Below are 25,740 nucleotides of genomic sequence, written 5' to 3' on the forward strand. Positions count from 1 at the left end.
CCACCTCCCCCCCCTCCTCCAGATCTGTATGGAACAGTACACTGGGATGACATCACAGATTTGAGGATTAAAGAAACTGCTTGTATTGTTTCTGGCTATGGGAGCCAGATGGGAATATTCACTTCCAGAACAAAGTGATCCACCATAGAGCATAGATTTCAATTGTTGTTCTTTCCTTTGGGGGGAAAATACATGCAAAAGAAAAAAAACGTCTAACTTTCTTCACGTGTCTGCAGTTCATTTACCATATTTTTCCAAGAGGGTTGCATTTTTGCATTTTGTATCCCATCACACAAAATGTCATTGCTGCATTGTTGACGAGGAGGTAGAAACACAAACATGGTAACAATCCACCCGGCGAACAAGCGTCGACTCGACCCAATCTGACACATTGAAAAAAAAAAAAAAAAACACATTTATCATCCGTGTATGATCCTCTGTGTGAAAATCAAATGACTACCCCACACCACAAGAATTTAGAGTTCAGTGCTAATTGCTAGGTTAGGCTCTTGGCTCAGGTGCCGCTCTCGCTGCTGCTGCATTCTCACCTTCACAACCAGTGTGTGTGTGTGTGAGCGGGACCAGCAGGTCTTAAAAACATCAGCGATTAAAAAACAGCAAAGACTCGGTGGGTACGAGCAGTCTCGCCAAGAAAAAGAGCCGGAGCACCTTTTTCTTTTGTTGTCGGGATTTATCGACACGTCAAAGAAGTAATTGCCGCATGATCCATTAGTTAAAGGGAGGTTATCATTTACTGCGGAGATGAAAGAGGCGATACGCTGAGGAATGTTTTTATGAAACAGTTCACTGTGGAACGCAGTAAAGGCATCTTCGTCATTTTTTGTAAATGATCACATGCCGGGATATGAACACAATGCCACGAGGGAAGGGTCGGGACTTTCTGAAGTCTGTCATTTGGATAATTTATCATCCTTTCTATTCCAAAAAACATAAAGGAAGTTTACATGTGTGGTATTTAGGTATTTAAAATTTGAGCAAGGCAGTCGTGGCCCAGAGCAGGAGAACTACACATGCCTCTTTTATTGCTAGTCCATGCTGGGGAAGTAAATGGGATCCTTACTTCTCAGTTCTTTGAGAATGTGCATCACGCTCTAATAATAACAAACAGCTTTTCTTTTTAAAGATATTTAAAGATATGGTGCCAGATAAAGAATTCATGAGAAACAAAAAAAAGGCCTCCACCAAAAAAAGAAACTGTTCTCAAACGTGAAGAGGAACTGAACTCCTGAACTGAAGAAACGTTGTCTCAATATAAAAAAAAGATCAATAAGATCATAGAAAAATACAGCGATACTTGGAAATTCATTGAAATAAATTCATTTATGTATTCACAAATCAACACATTCAGATATAAAGCATCTAAAGAGTTCATATAGTTTTTTTGGAGGCATAAATATGTGTCCTGTTAAATCACAATCTTTTACAAACATTTCCAAAACGCAGATGCCAAACATTTGGCCCCTTTTCCTGAGGCGGGCCCGCGGGCGTTGCTGGCTGCGTGCGTTTTAAGGGTCTGCTGTGGCGTGGACACTTAGACTGAGTTTTGACACTGTGGAGCGAAGGTGTCAGGGGTCACATCAGCTGTCCAGCTCAAAGTCCGGCCTGTCGCTGAGGCCAGGCCGGGAGGAATATTTCCGCCGTGAGAACTTGAGAACGAGGCTGTCTCCCAACTCGTTCAGATGGTGCAGCACCTGAGATGAAGGAGGAACGAGTACGTTTGATTCAGGACATATACTCACTGAAGCGGCACATCATATACCCACTGAAGCCTCACTACACGCTGTACCTGGTCCAGCATTGGTCTGGTGTGTGACGCAGACATACAGAAGCGAGCTCGGGCCTCTGAGAGCGGTGTGGCGGGGAAGCCTACAACCACCACGCCAATTTTCCTCTCCAGCATTTCTCGAGCGAAAGCCCTGTTCAGAAACAAAAGAAACACTTTCTGTTGATATGTTTTCTACCTCACAAATATACTGGATTCCCCTGTAGCATCGTTAAGATTATATTCCCTGAAATCACCTCATCAATGTATCCTGGACTCGAAAAAAAAACACATCTCCACGAACCACGATGCAAAGTGCAGCTGACCAGAAAACTATTCAACAATTATTTGACATTTCTGAGGTTTGAAGCCTCCAAAATGTGCAGAGACCACACGAGCCACCTCGGAGTGATTCAGCATTCCCCGGCTTCGCCTCATCACATTGAACCTCATTAAGAATCCTGCACTTCCCTCCAAATCCATAATCATGTGGTCGCGATGTGTGAGGGACCTGTGATCATTTCTGCAAAGCACGATGAATAACAAAAAAAACAAAAAAACATAACTCAACACTCTGAGGTTTAAGCAGTGACATCCGTGATGCCTCTTACGTCACTGAGGCCGAGCAAAGAATGAGTCCCGGCTCTGTGGCCAAGCGGACAGTTCGGAGAGGTCAAGCTGAACTCCGTGTTCGGAAAAGTACAGTTTTGTTTATTCCAACATACATGAATCCAGATGTGTATGTTTGCTATATAAAGCCAGGAGCTACTTTCGGCGGTGAAATCTATTCGTAGCTTCTGATTGTGGCGGTTACTGGGGTGAATCGGCCACGTCATGGATATCAGTGGTGACCGGCTTTGAAAGACACTTTATACCCAATTGATTAGACCTGAGTGGCTCGAACAATCCCAGGTTGTAAGTGATCAATACCCGATGTTGCCTCCTAAGTGGTTACAGCTCTCCACTACTGATTAATGGAAACGTTAGTGTGTAAGATGGCAGCCGCCCAAATGGCTCCGACACACAGTGATCTGACCCGAAGTCACTCGTTACAACAGCTTATGAAGTGAACATTAATGGCTATTGATTGATTAAAACACTATAAATAATCAGATTAGCTCCAACTCTTGAGCTCTAACTGTTTTCAGGGAGAGTTTGAATGTGCTTACACCACTTTGCCTGGCATGTAGAGCAGGATGGGAACCACAGGCGAGTCGTCATCGCCGTAGATGATGAAGCCCATCTCCTTCAGCCGGGCCCTGAAGTATCTGGTGTTCTCTGCCAGCTGGCGCACCCGCTTGATGCCTGCGATGCACAAAACAGAAAAGAGGAAGCACCAGATGTACATGAGTAAAGCACCGACTCACTGCTGCTTCCCCTCGTTCGCCCGCTGTCCCCTGCATGGAGGGACGTCACCTGCCAGCAGCGGCTAATGCAGTGTGAGGTGTTACTTGTGTTTGCCTGCTCCATCTGGGCCTGTTGCAGCCTCCACTGTGAACTTGCTCAAAGATTAAAACTCGGCTGCACCGGCAGATGGTCGGGTTTTGTCCGACTGACTGGTAAATGCACACGCCCGGTGCCAAATCGAGGGTTTACACATTGGCTATGATGTCAGTGGAGCGCAGCCATGACTGAAACGGAAAACAAATAACGCTTTACGCATCTCATGTATTACAGGAATCGTAAATGCACCAGAAAACAAATCAGAGTCAGCAGAGTCGGTCTGTTGCGCTAACCCCCCGCAATGAGAATGGATGGGGAATGGCGGCTCTGTTTCCCTTTGATTACCTGGGAACCAGATTGGCAGTTCTTTCAAAGGGATGTGAGAGAGCAGTTTAAATCTCCTTATCGCAGCAGAGGGGGAGACAGAAATAAACCATAACATTCCGGCGTCTGCCAAAAAGCACAGGCCCCCATTTTGTAGATTATTCCTCTGTGCTAACAGAGAGAGAGCGAGGAGGTCAGGGACCTGCTGTCAGACACAAATCTCGCGAGTAGGTGAGAAGACGTCACAGGGCTCCTCCTGATCTCAGAGCAGTTGCCGTCGCTTTTTCTTTTGAGATTAAGAGGGAGCGGAGGAAAGAAAGGGGAATTAAAAACCCTCTCAGGCCTTTCTGCAAACAGCCTGATGTGACGCCTCCAGTCACTGTGGTGCTGCCGCGGCGTTGAGCCGGACACTGGGGCTGATGTTTTGAAAGGCCGCTCTGTTTGCTGCGCTCCCCTCTCCTCTATCAGACAGGTCAAGACGGATTTTTCCACAACAGCTATTTCACTGGGCTACGTCAGATCCAAGGCATGTCTGGTTCAGGGCCAGACGGGAAAGTTACTCATCTCTGCGTGAAACTACAACGCACCTCCGCCATGAGACAGCGGCTCCCGGGGCTCTGAGTGGTGAGAGGGATTAACCCGTTCCAGGAAGCGTGGGGCTGCTCGGGATTTATGTACGTTGCACACTTCTGGATTCTGGATAAGACGAACCAACCTTGCTCTGAATAACACTCCAGCTACCACAGCTCCTTCCGCAACTACAACTTCAATAACTCAAGAATTTGCTCTGGTGGTATCGCCACTAGTCCGGTAATGACTACTTCCCTGCCCTGGTGTCTGATGTCATTAAGGCAGAAACTTCTCAGAGGTACAGCGTTCCTCACAACACACATGTGAGAATGATTTCCTCTCCGCTGGGGTCACGTGTGCTCAGGGACTGCATGCCCCCCCCCCCTCTCTCTCTCTACTGCTGCAGACCACTCTAATTGCTACCACATTTTCGGACCGAGCAGCTGTTTGTCTTTCCCTGCAGGTCTGGACTTACTCCTAACGTTAACATTGGTATTGTCCTCTGTATTTGGTTTGCTGTTCTTTCCATAAAGATTTATGAAGGTGTAAAAAAATGTTATAAGCCAGACATAATATTTGAACAATCCGCGCGCGACGGGTATGTGGATGGTGAGGCCGAGATTGGAGGCGACATTAACTTGACGGCGACCCGGCGTGGCTCGGATACTCACCCTCTGTGGTCCCGTCCTTTCCCATGATGCACTTCATGGCGCGTAGGATCTGCTCAGCGACGGGAGGGGACATGGCCGCGGCGTACACCGCACTGTGAGAGTGACTGCGGAGGTAGTCCACCAGCTCCTGCAACACAGCACAGTGTCACACAGATAACTCAAAGATCGTGCAGTCACGGCGCACACATCAACAGAAAGCCTGTGGTCTTGCACTTTCCCTTTCCCGCCACTAGAGAGCACTCATGTACAGTGAACACCTGAGAGTCAATTAAAAATACCTCAAGTCATCCTCCTTGGCAGGGACTGTAAAATAGCTCTGGATCCTCTCCTGCTCTCCGCTCTGAGGGAGCCGCTGCACTAATTTGAGAAAGAGCCGGTGCTGAAATGAGCCAGAATCAGGACGGACATGCTCATTATTCCTAAATGTCAGCAGGAGATTAATTCTGCTCGTGGTTGTCAGGAGAAGAGCAGGATCTCAGGAAACCGATCCGGTCACGGGTCCCAAGAGCATGTGTGTGTAAGTGGTCTGGGGCTGGGAGCGGGCCTGGAGCTGTGATGGGCTGCTGCTCGGTGGCTGCGCGGTGGCCAGCGGGTGCAGGGTGATGACATGTAGCCGGAGATGCTGTCTGGTCACCATTTCCACTCTCCTGCCATCTGTCCCCACTGGGCGGCGGCTGCGGCTTCCTCACACACATGAGGGGAAGGGATCTTAGGGGGAAATGCTTGAACGTAGGATAAGAACCCTGAAACAACCTGACATCTGGTTTTGTTTAAGACGGGGGGGGATTTTCACCGCTTTAGGGCCCTGCAGGATTTCGGTGAGACCAAGATAAACCAGTTAAGGGAAAATGTCCGAAATCCCTTTCACATCTCGTGGCGCGGAGTGACAGTTCAGTGTTCCCTCAGCCACAACGTGGCCGCACCCTGACGTGGCGATACATGTCCACAACGCCACAGAGCTGGAGCTGGGCCAGAGCAGCACACACACACACACACACACACACACACACACACACACGGGTCCACTGGATGCATTTAATAACCTTTTCCAGTGCAATCCGAGCTTTAAGTAAAGGGTGAATTAATTACGTCTCCTTCATGCAAGGTTGCAGTGGATTAGAAGGAGCTCGGAGTGTATTTACTGGGGTATTTATTTTCGGTGCTCTCATAAAATAGCAACAACATGACTGTTTTCCAGAAGCACATCTGCGGAGCGTTTTTAGTTGGTCAGCTCGAATCTGCTTAATGTAAGATTTGGGGAATTCGCCACAACAACAAATGCGTCAAATCTAACGGCTTTCTCTCTCTGTTCCGGCCCCGCTTCTTCCAGGAGTTTACTACAGCCAGCTGTCCGACCAGGCAGAGTGTTCATACTTCAAACATTATCATGCTTGTTAAAAGGCATCCCGTTAAATCTGGAGCGCAGTTCCGACGCCTGCCACAAGAAGGGGCTGGCCCTCTGCCAGCTTTACCTTCTTATTATGGCGGAGCGGGGCTGAGCCAACATGAGGCAGCAGCAGGAAGGGTCCCCTCACTGGATACCTAATTCAAACAACATGGTCGTTTCCGATGTTGCTTTCTAATCAACTGCCACAAAAGCGATGCGGTTATGTACTAAAGTGTACTTTTTAATGGAGTAAAGAGGAATTACAAAGGCCCCGGAGTCACATGGGAAACATTTGTTGGACACATGAGCGCGACGAGAACGGTGGGATGTCCCAAACCTCTTTAAAAAACAGACATGGGAAAAACTGTATAATGTATTTTAACCTAGTTTGCCAGAGAGTCAACCCAAGAATTTCTGGAATAGTTTGATAGCGATTCCCCCGACCGATGTTTCTTTCAAATTTATGTTGACCCACTTTTGGTCCAGAAGGATTCATTCTCCATAGCAACCAACTCGTCCCTGACTGGTTTACTGCAGTGTGTTTACAAGTTCAATCTTTTACAGGTGAGCTTTGAACTGGTGAACCAGAGCGATGGGAAAACAGTGATGATAGATGTGTTGTGATTTAAGAAAAGCTGGGTTGTTAATAATTCACCACCTCCTCTATCACATTGTGCTATGACAGGACATGTGGCTGTTTCCTCTCAGAGTGGCCTGTGTGTTAAGTTACCCTCATTTGGTGCTCATTCCCCCTCATGGTGTTCCGCTGTTGGCCTTTGATGCAGGTCACCTCCTCTCTCCGGAGGTCAGCCCCAACTAGTGCTTATCTACTCAAGCTTATTTGTTATCCTCTATTTTACTTGACTCTCTCTTCATGTCCTATCACTCTCTATAAATCTATTAACTATCCTTCGCAAATGATTCATTGAAGTCAGATAAAGCTGAAAACAGTCAAATCCAAAAGGGCCACAGAAACCTTTTTCCCGGCGATGTAGCCTCCTGCAGCCCCGAAGCTCTTGGTGAAGGTGCCCATCATAACGTCCACGTCCACTGGGTTCAGACCAAACAGCTCCGTCACGCCCCGGCCTGTCGCTCCCACCGCTCCGATGCTGTGGGCTTCATCCAGGTACAGATACGCTTTATACTTCTTCTTCAGAGCGATGATCTCTGGTAGTCGCACCACTGAGCCTTCCATGCTGATGACAAGAGGATACAATTACAAAGGGAACGACAAGGGCACACACACACACACACACACACACACACTGTTCATCAGTTATACACCAAACTCTTCAAATGATCAAGTTTAAAAGGGAACAGAACGTGACCCCGACCTCCCTTTATCCACGTCAGAGCCTCTGTACTCCCGTTAATTCACATTACATGAATTGACAAGCCCCAATCTTCCAAGAATCTTCCTGCTGGCCTCTTTCACTTTACTCCCACGTCTCTTAAATGTCCTCCTCCCCACTGATGCAAGCCTTGTAAGGCTACAAATAGACAACCTCGGTGGGTATATGGCCGGGGAATGGAGCAATCCCAGACCTGCTATCCTTGCTATGGCTGAGAACGTCTGCAGCCTAAATGACATAAGACAGGGGGTTTCACCAGGACCATCGTGGACATCAAAGCAGACCCAGGGCACAGCTAACGCATGCTCACTCCTTATCCAGGCTTTTTGATGTTACCGGAACATGACAGATGGAGCATTAGTATTTTCGGTGCCGTACTAATGTGCAATGCAGTTGTCTCTCAAATTACCAGTGGTACTCAGTGCATTAATACCATCGGATGGCCACGTTTAAGGTTTTCCACTTTTATTAAAATATACAGATGGCAAAAAGCCCAGTGAATATGTCATGTTTTAGTTTAGAAGGCCTGAAACGTACGGCTTGAACCAGGGAAAAGACGAAAGAAGAAAGGAGAAAAGAAAATGGCCGTGATAAACAGTTGGAGTTGGGGGTGTAGCCAAGTCAATCTCTGTGGCTTCATTTGGCCTCGATTTGGAGCTAATGAGCAGATGGAGAGGGTCACTAGGACTCGGGACAGCTCACTGCCGGCAGAGACACACAATACCTTTCTCCTCTCTCCAGTAATTAAACGATACCCGACCACACATGCTTGCACATGCACACACTCTATTATTCAAGGGTGACGAGGGACACAATGGAAAAATAGACCATTACAGGGACGACTAAACTCGAGGCTGAACGCTCTCCTCGGGTTACAAATGAAGATTTCTTACCTGAGTTTGGCAACACTCAAAACCTCCTGGACGGCCAAACTAACAATGAGTGATAGCTCAACTGGCCCGAGATGTGTGTGAGTGAGTGTGGTGTGTGAGTGAAACAGACGATACAAATGTGTGTGTGGGTGGACAGCTGACCTATAGATGCCTTCCACCATGATGAGGATCTTCTTCCAAGGCCTGTGAGTCCGTGGCTGCCCAGAGCAAACCGCCTCTCTGAGCATCTTCTCCAGACTGTGCATGTCTGAGACACACGCACACACACACACACACACACACACACAAACACACACACATCGAAGTGAGAGAGAAAAAAAGAATTCAAGAATCGAATCTAAAAGAGATTCCTGCACATTAACTCTTGAACTAGTGGTTAAGGTTTGTACGTAGAAATCATATGCAACAAAAGACCTGCTATTTACAAAAATAAACATAGATATATATATATATAATGTTAAATGTTCCAAAGTTCAAATCAAAGTGTACAAGGATCACCAAAGAAAGTACTAATTTCCACAGGGCAGTTCAAAGAGTAAACTATTTTAGTAAACAGAGAGTAAACACTATTTTTATCTGAGAGAAACACCTTCCACAAACTACACACAGGGAATAGCTGTGCACTCTGATGCTAATGGGCACCTGCAGAGGATTACTAACTGAGCTAAATATAGTTTGGGCCAAAGGTCTGCTCAGCAGAGTCTGCACGGTTGCTTAAGATTATAACTGAAATCTTGGCTTCAACAAAAAATTATTTCCCAGTGGCATTTAGAGTGGGTCACAGGAACGATCCCTTTGCACACCAGCAGATGGCAGTATTGAATTGCTTTAGCTAATAAGCAGCTGTATTCAAAGTGTGACTGCAATCCAAGCATTCCCAGCTGAGCAGCCGGTAAATCTGTCACAGCTAATAATCTGTCAGAGCTGATTGATATCGCTGCCTCGACACAAAAACAGGTTTGCTTAAGAGGCAGGAGATGCTCTTGTGATAAAAAACACTCCCCAGAGCTCAGCAGTGCACCGCACATCTAATGTTACCATCAGCAAGGAAGGCAACTTGACAAGCAAAGGAACCCACGGTGGCTCGGTCCATGTGTACAGACGAGAACGAGGAAGAGATTGTTCCACAGTTAAGCACTGATTTGAGATAAGTCGCCGTGGTGAGGAGGACGGTCGCCTTTGCTCGTGGTACAAACCCATAAAATGTCATTATCCTATCTCTGCGCTGACACTCTGCTGGCACAAATGCTACTTGCACTAATAAGCAAACCCGTAACCTTCAAGGAGCAAGTTGAAATTATATGAAAGAATGTAGCATGAAAACCATCAACAAGGAGTGTCCTTTATCAGAGAATAGTTTAAATATTTTCAACATAGCAGCCAGACAGGACAAACAGCTCATCTCCTCTGAGGTGACATTCCGACTCTGTTCAATATACGCCTCTAGAAAAACCTCAAACATTTCATATTATAAAACAGAACTTTTGGAGGGACTACACCACTAATCCTTGCTGCAGAAACTACAATGTGTTCAATGTTTCCACATCCTTTGTAGTGGTTAAGTTCACTGGAGTAACCCTTTTAGCAAATATTGGCTTTGCACTAATCAAAGAGTGGCTGAGTGTGGAGGTACAGAGACAGGGAGGGGTCAGCTGCTCAGGTGCCTGAGGGTTCTCTGCCTGTAGACAGGCCTCTGGGAGCTGCTCACAGGACCCGTAACCGACTCAGCTTGTACCTGTCAGGACACATTTGCATCCAGAGGACCGGCTCATTTGTCCTGTCTCCTGAAAGAGCAGGGAATGTTTCCTGTGCAAGCACAATGAATGCTGTACCTTCCATGCCCAATAACCCTCCCTTAGACTGTAGGCACAATATCTTATTTGATACTTCAATAGGGAACTGAAAGTTAAAGTAAGATGACGTTTTAATCTGAAAAAAAAGAAAACTTGATGCTCTGCTGCCTTTGGATGAAACAGTCGTGACTGTAAACTGAACCCGTTTCATTAAAGCTTTTACATTTGCTGCTCTAAACACAGAATATTAAGTAGGTATTTCCTAAGGCAAAGACAGTTATGTGTTTCTCTCAGTGGCAACAGTTTGGGGGAAATAGAAGAAAAACTGAATGTAGGGAGCGGCAGTGTAACAGAGCGAAAATCTAATTGAATCAACAGATAGTCTCAGGATATTGAAGAGATAAAACATCCCGGCTCGTATTTTTAATAACATAAACGATGCTGCGTATTGTTTATTTGTTAACCAGTAGGTTTGACTCTAATGAACCAGTTCGGAGACTTACTGTTGTGTTTGTACACCCGGATGGTCGCCCCTGACAGTCTGGCCCCTAAGATGAGAGACGTGTGGTTGAGCTCATCGCTCATTATCAAACAACCCTGAAAACCAGCAGAGAGAGAAAACTGTGTTCACACATCCTGGAGAAAGCTTTCACATTCATGCTTCCTTGAAATCCTAATTTTTCTGTGGAACTCCATTTCAGGCTAGTTGGCTTTAATCTTTGATTATGGATATTAGGTTGAAATGTGAATAGGTAGTGTATGATGGTGTTCTGGATTTAAAGGTCTGCGGATAATGAGAGAGCCAATTAGATTCTCCCATGGGTAAAAAAAAAGAAAAAAGAAAAAGAACAGGGCGGAAATAATTGGCTTGTAAACAGTAAACACAAACATCAGTACAACAGTAAGGGCTCTTTTCACAGATGACATTTCGACATGTAACAGGAGGAAAAACACAGATGCAAATAACATGAAAGTTTTCGGAACATTTAGCTGCTCGGTCTTGTCTTGTTAGGACACTTGAGCTTAACTTCGGACTTGATATTAACATTTCTCCTGAGAGATCGGATAACAAGTGGAGCGTGTTAAATATTTGCTTCACTGCTTCGGATCTCACTTCCGCGGTCTCTATGCAAATAAACCCGTACAACAATTCTGTTTGTGTGGACCAAATTCTGCGGAGTGGAGGTCCTTCGTATACAGCATGGCTCAGGATGGATTTGTGGCCGAATGCTTCCCAGACCACCATCAATTGTGGTTTTAATGGATCTCGGGACCGTTCACATTGTAAGACCAGGGATTTCCTATGTGACATATCAAAAAAGTGAAAAAGGCCGATAAGGATGAAAATCAGTGTGTGCGACCCATCCATACACGTTTACAGATCTTTTGTCCTTGACCGTATCCTTAATGTGCTATATGCTAGCAGCTAATTATATGTCAGCCCAATCCCCTTGCCCCACCCCCTTTCTTGCTAATCCCTTTTGTGTATATCCTCTATGTATGGAAATAGATTTTTTTCTCCTGTCGTGTCTGATGAAGTTTCAACCAACCAGACACATCCCAATTTTCATAATGGAGAATATGGTGGTGCCTCAAATTCCATTCAAATCAGCATGCAAATGAATTCAGCGGTTCGGCGGAACATTAACATATTTAGCACGAAAGCTCCGAGCATTTGAGTGCATTAGTTTGAATGAACCATTGTAGAGAGTATGTTGACACCGTCTCGGTGACAGATACCCTCGGTTTGGCCCGGGGTGCAGCTTGGCCCGGTCCCTGGTCCACCAGCAGCTGTCAGTCTGCCAGCGCAGCACGGCCTGTCCTGGAAAAGCCTGTCCCTGCAGGACAGAGTTGGCAGGATGGGCTGACCCCAGTCCCTGCAGGACTACTGTGGGAGCCTGTGGCCTGAAGGAGCTGCTGCACCTCTTGGGCTGCGTAGATGACCCCATTCTTATCACTTAAACCATCAACCTCCCCTTCCTCCTGTCCAGTCCAATCACAGATATTCATGCTGCGTGTTGCCCCTGGTAACCTTTGGTTATCCGGCTGGTCTGCCGACAGGCCAGCGCGTGGGTAATCATCCCCTTGAGTGTTGCTCTGAACAAGAACCTGCCCTTCCTTATCCATGTGTCTGAGAGCAGCTCTGTGTGCCCAGAGCCTTGTCCTCTAGGCGACTGTAATGTTTAATTATGATTTTAATTAATGGGGGTGGATCAGGAGTTGTTTGTAGCAGAGTTTAGTCGACTGTTTTTCATTCATTAGGCCATGTCTAAGAAAAGGAACAAAGCTAAGCTAATTAGATTTACTTCTGCTGCACTGTGACAATTACACCCATATCTAATAGATATCCCAAATGCAGTTAAAGCCATTTGTTATGATAAAAAAAAAGGAAATCACACACCTTGCCAACGAGTGCTGGAATGTTCATCGAGTTTGTGGCGAACCCCATCCCGAACGTCATGGAGGACTCGACTCCGAGGAAAGTGGCCACAAGTTTCTCCAAATCCTCGTGGATGCTCAGGTTACCTACAAGACAGGGATCATATAAGGATTACACACCCTGGGACAAGGTTGCCGTAGCTGTTGATTTATCTGGATGTCTAGCAGTCCCTGGGCTTTGCTGGGTCCTTGTCGTTCAATCACAGGTTTCGACAGAGATTAAAGCCTCTTGATAAAAAGCGAGACACCCTCAGCGAAATACCTGGACCTCCAGCCCACACAGTGCCAGCGTCTCTCACTCTCTGAGGATTTTAGGAGGTTTATAAAGATTCCGAAGTGCGGTATATTCGTAATTTAGTTCGACTAAACCTTTTCATCTCGGATAATATCAACGCTTGTCTTGGAAGGTGTGAAATGGTTTTGCAGCACATTGTGGGGCAGAGGCAGTTGGTTGTGTAACCCGACGTGACAAGTGCAGGGACCTGAATTCATTTAGAAAATTGATCAGACTGTAATCTGACACCTCACATTGTGTTTTTCTATTTTGTGTAATAAAAGTGGGATTTCCAGGGATCTCTGGTGGGCTTTCAGCGATGCCTTTGTGGTCCGCTGACAAAAAAGAAAAAATAACTACTTTTATAATTGTGAGCTTCAGAGCAGGAGGCAGTGAGAGGTTCTCATACACTGCATTTTATTTCTGCTGGCTCTGGGCAATGTGATATATGATAGACATATACTATAACACATGGGTTAAAAACACTAGTATACTTTACCCTTATTTACAATACTATAGTAGAGGAGTTGTTAGTTACTGTAGCGTGGACTTGAACTAGCGCAATAATTACATCTCATTAATGATGCAGCTAATAACTGCTAATGAGTGTACTAATAATACAATAAACTACCCCATTCATTCTTATTATTTCAGTGGCTGTTACTTTTAAGATACAACTGCAAATATTACAGAATAAATACAGCCAATTATCAGTAAGTACATCTATTTACACATATTCATAATACTTTAAAATCTGTGAGATGAAAACACATTATTTGAGACACCATCCTGATTGTAAATGAAAATGACTTGAGGTCTTGTGATGTAAATGAGGGAAACCTCATCAGACAATGATACATGAATCTCATACACATGGGATTCTGCCTACCGTTGTAATCCTAATCAATGACAATCAGTCACTAAGCAATGACAGCTGACAGTTCAAACACACTGAAGGCTTCAGCAGCAACAGGGAAAGTTGCATGGAGTGATGTGTTGGGAGCCGTGATGCAGCGAAGCAGCTTTGTCTGTATGGTGATTCCCAATTCTGTGTTTTCCATGAGGCCTCGCGCCAAGTCCCATCGATTCATACCTGTCCTCCACCACTCACAGCCCCTGCTGGCAAGTGCAGTTGTTTTTTTAAAATCAGTCTGCACTGGCATTTCGCTCTCTCTTCATAGAGCATTGTACTGAGCCCTGGAATCAAAGGCATGTGCCCAGCCCTCTTATTGATATGCTAACCTCATGTTGGCTGCCGTAGATCTGCATACTCTTCAGGTAAGAGAGAGCAGAGTCCTTCTTAGATCGCTTACTCTGCTTTCATGAGTGTATGCATCTCATCAAGTGTGGTCACCTGTCTTCAGGATTCCCAAGGTCGACTTCCTGCCACCACAATCATCACGGCTTGTTGACGGGGAAACTTAATAATTATTGCCCGTGTTGGATAGGACCATGAAGATAAAGAAAACCTCACAGCCAAAACTGGTCAATATAATTGTAAATGTGTGACGGCGGGTTTTTATCAAAGCCTTTACAACATAACATAAACAGGAGGGGAGCTAAGAGTTAATCATTAGACAAAAGCAGAACATTCCTTTCCCTGTCATTTTCACAAGGACACTGTGCCTGGTGGCTACACTTTGTTATTTGTCATCGCCATTTGTATGTGTAATCATTTTCAAATTTACTGTATGTTAATGATTGGAGGAAAGGTGGGACCAGGGAGCTATCCATTCATGCAAATCCAAGAATGTTTATTAACAAGGTGCTCCTTTCAGTGAACTTTGGATCTACTTACTCATGCCCATTTATAATAATAAAAAAAAAAAAAATTACACTTGGAGAATGATGTATTTATATGATTTATATAAGTTTGCAGTCACTTTTGACCTTGACAGACTGAAATCTACAATAGGACAATGTCAGAGGCAAATAGAAGACTTCGGTGTAAAATGGGATGTTTAAGTCAGATTTTTGTTTTGTATAAACGGGATTAAGTGCTGGTGAATAAAAAGGACAAAACCTCCAGGAAATTTGGATTTTGAAGATTTCCACCGATACAAACTGCTGTGTGTGAACTGTAACACTGGCGGTGATGGTGTCACCTCAACAACAGAGACACTTGGGTCTTTAGTAATGAATGCTTAATAGGGTCTCCTGGGAGAAATGCTTGTTATTGCTTAACCCTCTTTTGAGGCAGCTGAAACACAGATTGCAAACCCAGGGAAAAGCAGTCCCATTTTGAAAGAGAAATAAACATATAAATAAATGAAACAAATGAATAATGGATGGTGGGGAGTGTGTTGGTGAGTGTGTGCGTGTTTGTGTGTATGTGTGTGTCAGGGGGGGGCTTGACTTCTGACAAACAAACGTACATCTAATGATCACATGCCCTGTTAATGCCTCTGGCTTCCTCAGTTCTCGTCAAACTGCTGTTATCATGCAACACGCCGCCGCGACTCACCTCGAACTGAGCCCATGTGTCAGCTCACCCTCTGCTCGTCTGCACGCTGTAGATACCGGTGTCAGGAATAAATATACATTAAACTAAACATCCCTGACAGCAAGGAGAGGGAGCACTTTTGTGGAGTTAACTTTTCTAAGTGTGGACTGTTCAATTACCTCTGTGACATCAACCCATCTTTACGTTTTAATAAAAAAAAAAACCCACAAAGCTGATTGCACTGCTGCCTCCACCATTGCTATGCTGCAGCATGAGATCCTGGCATACACGACCACTTAAACACCATCAGAGGAAGGGTTGAAGTTCAGAGGATGAAACGATATTCAAAATTCATCTGAAGCCCGGGATCCCGCTGCCGGATCCTTGCTGTTCTAACACTTCCATTACACATACATTCGTTTTGCATCCTTCTTAATGTCCAGGGTGTCTCGTAATGTTGAATTCCACTATGATGTCGTTTCCAGCACTTCTCAGCGTGGACCGGTACGTAATGATCTCAGCTTATGCCCAAACGGTACATAATTTAACAAAGGCTGAATTATTCATACTGCATTGCAGCCACTGAAAGATAATTAAACATGTGGGCAGTACAATTCCCAAGAAAAGATAATAAATGATGGCATATGAGATGAGGGAGATGGAGTTTCATTTCCAGTTTGATACCCGGCCTTGTCAGTGTTACTGGGGCCTGCCAGGGACTTTTAAAAGAGATGCAGATGTAACAAATCAAAGCGCTGTCAGCGGAACTAAATGGGAGGCCGCCAATGCGACTCACTTAAATTGTGAAGTGGACATCAAATGATTGCTCTTGTTGAAACCGGCTGTAGAGGACAAGTGCCACAAATGATATTTTTTCACGTGTATATTACAACACTGAACTCACCTATTTCCTTCCTTGTGCTGCAAACCCCGACCCCATACTGGCGCATGTTTTCTGCCACAGTTTTCAGAAAATCCTCATTGTTCTCAGCGAAACCGAGGTAGTTGTAGGAGCCCATGTTGATGGCATTGTGTATAGTCCTGCCTGTGAACCTGCAAGCATGAACACATTTTAGGAATCAATCTACCTTACTGTACGTACACATACTGAGGAAATTACTTTTGTAGATGCTCAAAAAAGGTTATCAACATTCAATTGAATGTCTCTGATCAAAAAGTGCATACATAACTAGAATGGCACTCAGTAGAATGGATACCTCTGCCAAGGCACAACAGTTCCCTTAAATTTCACCAAGCCGCACGAAATTTCACACACTCATAGATATCTATTTATTTTTCACTAGGAGAACTTTGAAAATGTTGAAAAACGCCTTAACTCGCAAAGGTAAGGAATGTGAAATAAGAATCCTGCATCAACCCCTGATGCATTTCCGCACCAAACCTAAATGGGTTCTTCCCTGAGCCGCTAACCCTCCTGCCAGCAAGTTCTTTTTGTGTAATTTTGCCCACAAACAACCAAAACCAACCAACAAAGACAGCCACCTGCAGAGGTATCAGTGTTTTCAAAGTACACAGGAACGACGACAAAGGCAGCCTGAGTGACCGTCCCATTTCTAGTTTTTCCAGTCTTTAAACATCATTGAGCCTGTGATCCTTGGTTACCGCTCTTTCCAGAGTCACAATGTCCTGTCCCCTCCTTGTGGATTTGTTTACATTCCTGTTCATAATTTATTCCCTGACGCCGCTGAGTAGCACAGAGGAGTGTATTATAGATAGTGGATTACGGTACCTGAATGTCCAGTTGTAGTCATCAGACACCCTCTCCATCAGGTCAAAGACGGGTCCCGGCAGGCTGCACACCGGACGGTTCCAGTTGTCTCGTACCCTCATGTACAGGTTTCGATTGTAGAAGTTCTCAAAGTCTTGATACAGCGGTACGAAATCCTGAAAGGAGAGAGAAACATCTTCAATAACTCGGATGTCACAGAGTGGGGGATCACTAGAAGTAGGATTTCGGATCCCATTAGTCACACTAAAAAACAGCCAAGACCTAGAACAAACCAAACAAACTCAAATTGATGTCACGTTTAGATAAATCCCCCCCCCCCTCTTTGGCAACTATTGTCTTTGAACCAAATAAATTGTTATGCGCATTCTTATTGTGCAGCATTGGATATATACTTCAATTTTTGACCATCGTCACACATTACTGTAAATTCCATTACATAGTGTATATTACACATTATATCTGTACACCATTAAGAGAGCAGTGCCTGTCTAGTTCCACAGATGCTCCTGTCTCTCTTCGCAGGGCCCAAGGTCAGGTCAGGTTATAGATAAAAGGGCCAAGCAACAGTACATAGTTGTGTCTACGCTCATTGACGTTCATATCTAACTCAGATGCTCCAGACAGAGAGACACCAACTTCAACGCTTCAGCGAATTTCACCGGTGGCAATACGTCAGCACACAATGTGATTTAGGAATGCAGGCTTTAGGCTTAGCTAGCCAATAGGATGTGAACACCTACATGTAACAAAGAGTGACAATAATTCTTGCCATTCATGGCTGTGCTGTTAGAATGGGTGACGAGGGAGATATACTGGGAGGCTGTGGGAGACATCTTCAGACTCGGGGTGACAATTGCTCAAGTTATTCTGTTTGCGTGTGTGTATTGTTTCTCCTTCTGGTCTCCTTGATGCATCGAGTCCACATTAAAATCTTCTGCATAAGACATCAGCTGCTGCCTGAGTTCTCCTTTCACCAGCTGCCAGAAAAACTTCCATAACACCCTCTAAACATCATAAAGGTGTTCATTATATTGTGTCGACCTCTGCACTTCATCAGGCAGGTGACTTTTGACTAAGAATCATTCATGCCAATTCAGCTGTTACCTTGGTAGGAGAGTTGGATCGAAGGAACTGTAGCTCTTACAATTACTTTGACTATAGTCTCTGTAAATATTCTCCTAGATCCTGCTTTATTATATCTGCAGGCAGACATACAGTACTAACTGGGACAGAACATTGAGAGAAAGTTGCTGTTTTTACAGTTTAAGTTTCTTCTTTTATTACTATGAGTTGCACAAAACAAAAACCATTAACAACAAAGTGATCTTAACTGAAATGTTTGGGAAAAAAAGAAATCCAATCTATGGCAACACAGCTCTTGTGTGGCAGTGTCTGGCCTTATTTAGAATCGAATGCACAGTTACAAAGAAGGAAGTTGAATCCTCTGAGATTTAATTAGGTCCTGAACAGATAGTCTCTGTGGTGTCCTGTCTCACCCATGGCAACATTATGGTGCAGAAGAACACAAAGAAAGAAGGCAGAGGGAGAGCTTAGAAGCAGAAATGGAACTAATTAGGGGAAAACTAAATGTGCTAACACCCAAGGCAAGCATGCTCCTCTCCCCCAACTGCATATGTGCGTGTACAGTTTGTGTGCACGCCCCCCCAAAAATATGCCTGACAATATGCATATGTTTGTGCTGATTGCTGAGTTTTACCCACCCTCTGTTCCTCTCTCTCCAGAGCGCTGTTGCACTTCTCTAAGCCCACCGCTCTGAGGAAGTCTCGGAAGTAGCCAAACAGGGTGACGATGCCAAAGCCCAGGTATGTCATGACAGCCACGTACATGGGTGCCTGTTCAAAGGGTTCCTGCCTGTGCTGCCTGGAGGCAACAACAGTCCGGGCGCCATTTTTCTAAACAAGAGGGGAAAAAAAAAAATCTGTCTTACACTGCAGATGACGCCATCAAGAGAAAACAAAGCTGTCTGAATAAAGGCAAGGGGTTTTAGTTTACACACCAATTAACCTGAATAAGAAGGAGACAGAAAGTGGCCTGCTGGTGGGCCTCAGAAGTCACCAACACATATTATTCAACACTAAAGCAAGAAAGTCTGGAGGATTATCACAAGTAAATAGCTTTTTGCATTGTAAACACTTGAAAATGAAGGAATATTTACACTGAGGGGTCATTAAGTAAAGAAAACCGCGTAACTAATCCCATCTGTACCTGAGAAAATCCAGTTTGTGCTTGAAACTTATCTTTTGCCTTTGGGAAGCAGAGATCTCATAGAAAATGACTCGAGCGACACATTACAATGGTAAAATGGCCACTGCCATCGTTAAGTACTTTCTATTGTGAAAGGACTAAATGTCTTTGAGCTACCTCTGGCTAACATTACTGTTGCGGCTATTTGTCCAAAGGATGTTTCTGTCAAAATAAACTACACCAAAGGCCACTGAGGCACCAGTCTAGGTGGGTTGTTAGGCAATTACAGAAGTCCATTGTCCACGCTGAATTCACGGATGGTTAGATTTATTTCCCGTTAGAAAAACAAAAGATACGTGCTTATGTGCTTCTCCTCATGCTCTGCTAAAAAAACATTTCCCTTCCTGGTGCTTCCCCTCATTAACACACCTGCTACCTGTATTGTGAATCCGACCTGGTCCAGTGCTCAGTGAATAACGTCATATTCTCAAAAATTCGTCTCATGTTTTTAAGCTTGACTGAATTTTCTTTTCTTCCATGTCAGATAGAGAGAACCAATATATCTTCAACATCAGTTGCTTCTCTTATGGCAGTTGTTCTATTCGCAACAAATGTGTGGAAACGCTTGGTTTCATTATTTCCAAAGTTCCTCTTCAGGCTCAACGGGCGCTGCTCCAAAATACAGCGGTTGTTTGGTAAGAAGGAATTTATTTCTGAAAGGAAGGTCAAGGCAGTAATGGCCGTCTTTCAGCGATATTCTCAAACTCTTCTCTTGACATTACAGTCGGTTCCTCTGACGACCTCTCGCTGAATTACTGGTTATACTGATTAACCAGCATTTCACCAATGTTTGCAATGGAAATTTGATTGGTAGTTACAGCTTAACAGCCAGTTTGTTTCCTGCTGTTGTTTCCATCGCGAAGTGGACCATTAAGAACCCATCCCACTTTGGTCCTCGCCCACATAGGGTCTGCCTCCCTTGATATTAACCAGCTCTCACAGTTCCATCTCTTTTGATAGGTTTGTTCCTATGAGCAAGTCAATGTCAGAGTCAATTTCATGGGGTTCAATACCCTTCAAACTTGGCCAGTGATCAACATCTTCCTGCATGGGAACATGACAGTCCACACTCTTTTCTTGACCCATTGTTCGTAGGAGTATGCAGGTTCTTCATCCACTCGCATTCAACCGTTGCGCCAGACTGTTTGTGAAAAACGTACCAGAACTGCAAGAGTCCCAAAAAGCATAGGTTTGCAATACCCTGTCTCCCTTTTGACTTTTCTCTTTGACTTGGACAATTGAAAAGATGCAGTGGTCCCAGTATGGCCACATGTCTGTGTTGCACCAGTTGCAGTGCTCCCCGTTGATTTAGCCGGCTGTTCTGACTGTTCTGGGGATGCTCCTTTATCCTGATGCACAATTTGGAGAATTTCCCGGATGCTTTTGGCTACAGACCTTACACTCCAGTCCACTCCTACAGTCCCTGCTAATGTGGCCTACTTGTAGACAGCCAAAACAGATTCCCTCTCCTTGATGAAGTTAAACTTGTCAAGGTGAATTTTCCCTTTAAACTGTGAGCACTTGTCCAAATTTTTTAGCAGAACAAACAGCTTTGGTAAGTAGAGGGGGAGGAGGAGCGTTCCCTTTTCTCTATCCATTCCGACTTGGCTTTTCCCTTTATTGCCGTAGAATTGGGGGCATAACTGCTTCCTTTGTGCCCCTTTTATTTCCTTTACTTGCCTTGGAGTGAACCTTTGTTTGCGGTTACAAGTAATTTATCATAAACGTTGCCAGACAAGGGATCTGATACAATCTTGACTTGTTTTTCAATAAATCTGACAAGGTCGGAAACCAGGGCTCTCGCAGATCACAGGCAGAGCTTCTCAAATTTTCTCGAAAGCCTTAAGGGCAACGTCAGCACAAAGTTTCTCACGTTTGTTTGCTTGTCCAACTCCTTCTCGTACATGATTTGTGCTGTTGCATGACAGCATCCACTATGACACTTGTGATAGCCATGTTTGTTTGGTTAATTAGCCGTCTGGTGCTGCAGAGTGATTTATTGTTTACTTTGTACAAAGACTTGTACCTTTTGAGCTGCGGTGAGGCCATTCAATTGTTTTTGCCTGGAGGTTGGAATGGGGTCAACAAGGAGAGAACTCACCCACTATTTTTTATCGTAATATTTGTATTAATTATTTGTGTTATCCGCCTCACTTGCTGATGATAAATTAACCCGTTGCATGTTACAGAAACTAAATGGTGGATTGACTGAAGCAGCTACAGGTTGCATTTCATCACAGCTAGTCCATATTATTAAGGAACATTTAACGATCAAATAAATCTGTTCGTAGTTGGAATAGCTAAACCAGCTAGTCCAACCACCTAGCTCTGCACAGGCTACATTCTACAGACGTTTCAAAACAAAAGCACAGAGGCACCGCACCTTCTTCACCTTGGCGGCCTCTAGGCAGATATAACTTAGAGGAAGTATGTCAGGGCGGATCCCGGCGCTTTACGTCGATGTGTCCGGAGAAATCACCAAAACCTCTGCCAAAAAGGGTGACGACATCTTCCACTTTGTGTTGTTGGCATTTATAATTCAGGGGTTGCCTCATAGCAACCTGTCATTCTGCAGGTGGGGTGCGGGAGATTCTAAACACGTGTGCACGTGAGAGTTTGGCAGTGAGGGTTTGTTCATTGTTGGAATTAACGTTTTCATTCAAAATAAAAGTGGTTTCAAAGGTGGTGAGATACCTGAGAGCAGGCACCGGAAAGAAGCGGGCGCCCACACTCACACAAAACACTCACACACACACACACACTCACTCACTCACAGTGAGTTGGTAAATAAATCCAGCAGCTCGCTGGCAGACCCACCTCTCCGTTGCAGTGACAGACGCTCTTCTTCACATCCTCGCTCCTCGCTCCATTACATTTGAGAAGTGTGTGTGAGTTCGCAGCAGCGGCGGCGGCCGCGGCGACAGCAGCAGCTCGTGCCATGTTCCTGGAAGCGGAGCAGAGCCAACCTGACAACCTGCTCCGTGTGCGTCCGGGTGTCAGGTGAAGCGCGCGTGTCCTGCGCTCAGCTCGAGAGGCCACTTCCTCCTTCTGCTTCTGCGGCGGCGGGTTCGCCCGCAGCCTCCCAGTCAGCGACAGTTCAAGGGAAAGTCACGGTTCACTGTTTCGATATCGAGTAAAATCGCCAACTTCCTCTGCTTGTTGACCCCCCCCATGTGAAACTTTAGAGCACAGGGAAACGACCAACTTCACCTTTACTGTGCATCTACTTTCAGCCTGAAAATATCACATGTTTTAATGTACTATATATATTTTTTACATTCAGTCTTTCAGATTTTTTGTCAGTTTTCCATGAATGGAGAAGTGTCACTTTACTTTAACTCAAGTACTGTGCTTTTCTAAAGTGGTTTATTTTCAATTGAATGCTTTTCCTTTGCTTCCTCCTCACTTATTTACAGGCAGATTCTCAGACACCTCTTGTCACCTGTTGCTCACTCATTACGATCTTGTGTAATATAAAGAACTGATTTTTTTTTAATCTGATGCACATTCCGAGTTGAAACAGCTACACCTCAGAATCAATGCATCAGGGTCAACAACCCTGTAAAGGGATATCATTCCAATCACAGGAGCTAGTTTCTTCCAAATATGACTTTTAATACCTAAAATATTTGTTTTTGATAAAACTTGAGGATGTGTACTTAATACTGATACTAATATATACACTAGTTGGAAAGTGTAAATGATATATTTACAGATATATTCTTATCATATGTTAGATATGGTAAGTCCACCAGGGACACAGTAGCAGTGTACGTCATGTCGTGCATTTACCAGCAGTGTGCATGGTTTGATTCCTGAAGTAATCTGATTACAAATGAATATTGAAAATCAGTCACATTCAAATGGCATTTAGATTACATTGTTTAAACAAAGGTAAGTGAGGAGCTGAACATTGTGATCTACAATTTGATTTAATCTACTTGTCTTGCTCTTGATGTTGAACTTTTTTTTGGCACACACAGGTCGGAGGTCAGGCTCGGCCACACCTGGAGCTGAGGAGGTGTCAGTATCTGGCTGAGGTAATCCAGAGAACTGATGTGGGGGCTTGAACTCATGCTCTCTGTGCTGAGCTGCTGTGCAAGATTCCCAGTGAGTAAAAAGAGAAAGATGTCTCCACATGCATGCGGCCCAATAGATTATGTGTATTGTTCCAGCTTTGAGCAGTTATGTGTGAGAGTCCCTCTATGTACACACCGTGGCAGTGTATCTGCCCGGCACAGACACACCTGCTCTAGAGCACAAAGGCGAGCACAGTGTGCAGTAGTTGTATTAAGTCTTTCTAGTTGATGATTTACTCAAGTGCCATAAATTAGGTACTGTTAATGGCACAGGTTAAGTCAACTGTAAACTTACTTCTGTTTGCCGGCTGCTGACAATTTGGTGTCTGCTGCATTGTTCACATTTTCCCCTCTGGGCAAACACAAAGACATTGTGCGTTTGTAGAAAGGTCAACGCCCTAATCTTCGGTCTTGTGGTGCACTTAGTTTGTGAGTGAATCAGAGAAGTGGCAAGGTGTTGTTTCAATGTAAATAGTTGTTTTTATTGGCTTTGGCCTATTGCCTATTCCTGTTTTGGAGCGCTTGTCTCTTGGTGGGCGTGCACTAATGGAATGGGCCAAATGTGCATATTGAGGGGAAGTTGAAGTTTGGAATGCGAGTGCATGTCTGAACATAATGCTGTGAGTCTAGGGGATGTTTAGAATGACAGCATCTGTTATATCAGGGTCGGTGAAGAACATGTTTCTCATTAAGTGTCATTTCAATTTAAGGCCATTCTAAGTTATTGAACTTGTATGGTTGGTGAGGTGTCTGACATTAGATGGTAGGGATGATGATGATGATACTACTTACTGGTTTTACCGGTTTGGATCAGTCAGTCTTTAGCAGGGTGGTTTGGGGCAGTCACTTCTGAGAGGAACTGCCCAAACCAGTAGGTTGTTCCAGACGGAGATGCAAACCTCAGTGCACGTCTCCTCAGGATGCACACACTGTTCATAGAACTTCAGCAGAATGAGATTGTTGTGACGGACTCCGAGCTCATCATCACTGAAGGTTTCTGTGTTGTCAGGTGCCTCCACAAATATGTTCAATACCTGTTTGTTTATTTTTCATAAACACAATCCTCTTGCTAAATGCCTGAAGGAATTTTGCAAACTCACCAGCATTTCCAGATGTCACAGCAACTCTTTTGTTCTGTATAGTAGAAAAATGCACAGTGCGCCCCCCCCCCCCCCCCCTCCCCTTGTTGCTCTTGCCTCAGCTTGCTTGGCTTTGCAATGACAGCGATTCCTCCCTCGAATCAAACTCGACTCGGATCCCATGGGCATATTTGTTATTTCTATAGTTTCATCTGGGGCCAAAGAGAGAACTGGAGATTTCTTGCAGTGTCCTTCAACGTTTATTTCAATATCTTGTGCTGTATCATTAAACTGCTCGGCTGTAGCTCTTCTGAGACAAACTGACAATTCTGAACAATTGTACTTTGTCCAATTCAATCGGCTCCGCAGGAGAAACCGGGCTCGATCTGAATGAAGTTTCAGCCTCTTTGCCATTAACTCTCACCACAAGACTTTTCCTGTGCACCTCTGTCTCTGTCCGAATGTGGTCCTATTGAAGCTGCTGCCCAAACTTCACAGAACAGCATTATTAACTTTATCTAAATTACACCACAGAGCGCTAACTTTATCTAAGTTTGTTTGTCCTTGCAGCTCATCCAGTTAAGCCCCTTGTGTCCAGCTGCAATGACGCTGAAGAGCGGACATTTTTTTATCACTACCAATGCAGCAAATCCTGTAAACAAATCAGTTTGATTTCTCTTGTAAAGCACAAGATTCTGCATCTTTTTTTTTTTTTTTATATTTCACTTTTTTTTCTTTTCTTATCTGTGCTGATATTAACCGACAAATGCACGTAACATCTAGGTTCACCCTGACCGTGACTTGCTTTGTTTATATATATAAAATGTCTCTTTGACCACTTCCGGCTCAATAGCTGTACGATCCTCACTATATATAGAGCGTACTTACCGTCTGTTTGGCTGATCTGCTGCTCCATGTGCACATTGGATTGAAGAGCTGCAATATGGGGCATTTTAGAACCCGTCTGCTCTCTTCCGTCTCCGTGTCATTTTAACGCAAATCATTCATCACTATAGGTGCGAGTCTATCCCTCACAACCATTCACCGTTTGACAGACACCATTTCCTCCTCACCCAACCCACCAGAATCGGAAATTGTGCTGTCTCTCTGACACGTGTCTAGAGGTCTTAAGTCTTCATTTAAATTGCAAAGCTGGTAGGATCGGGCCTTTCTCTGAATGCATTGTGTGATGTTT

The 25,740-nt window shown here is 44.6% G+C and overlaps 1 protein-coding gene across 1 annotated transcript; it reads right to left on the bottom strand.

The window, feature by feature from the left end:
* Window positions 1-1,322: 1,322 nt before the first annotated feature.
* On the bottom strand, window positions 1,323-22,532 carry sptlc3 (serine palmitoyltransferase, long chain base subunit 3). The gene is made up of 12 exons (XM_062401467.1): window positions 22,205-22,532; window positions 18,844-19,035; window positions 17,123-17,277; window positions 16,277-16,425; window positions 12,618-12,742; window positions 10,720-10,813; window positions 8,565-8,670; window positions 7,155-7,374; window positions 4,792-4,918; window positions 2,953-3,088; window positions 1,808-1,937; window positions 1,323-1,712 (listed from the first exon to the last, which is right to left on the bottom strand). The coding sequence occupies exons 1-12, from the start codon at window positions 22,325-22,327 to the stop codon at window positions 1,599-1,601; spliced, it is 1,671 nt and encodes a 556-aa protein (XP_062257451.1). The 5' UTR covers window positions 22,328-22,532; the 3' UTR covers window positions 1,323-1,598.
* Window positions 22,533-25,740: the final 3,208 nt, after the last annotated feature.

This window comes from Platichthys flesus, chromosome 12, assembly GCF_949316205.1.
Source record: "Platichthys flesus chromosome 12, fPlaFle2.1, whole genome shotgun sequence".
In the NCBI taxonomy this organism is placed as follows: domain Eukaryota; kingdom Metazoa; phylum Chordata; class Actinopteri; order Pleuronectiformes; family Pleuronectidae; genus Platichthys; species Platichthys flesus.

Bases quoted from the DNA above. Each gene is read 5' to 3' on its own strand.
- sptlc3 (XM_062401467.1), bottom strand. From the start codon at position 22,327: ATGGCACGAGCTGCTGCTGTCGCCGCGGCCGCCGCCGCTGCTGCGAAC. The intron at 10,814-12,617 runs GTGTGTGATTTC...GCTGGTTTTCAG, and splicing joins TTCCAGCACTCGTTGGCAAG to GGTTGTTTGATAATGAGCGA. The intron at 7,375-8,564 runs GTCAGCTGTCCA...TCTTGTCATCAG, and splicing joins ATGGTGGAAGGCATCTATAG to CATGGAAGGCTCAGTGGTGC.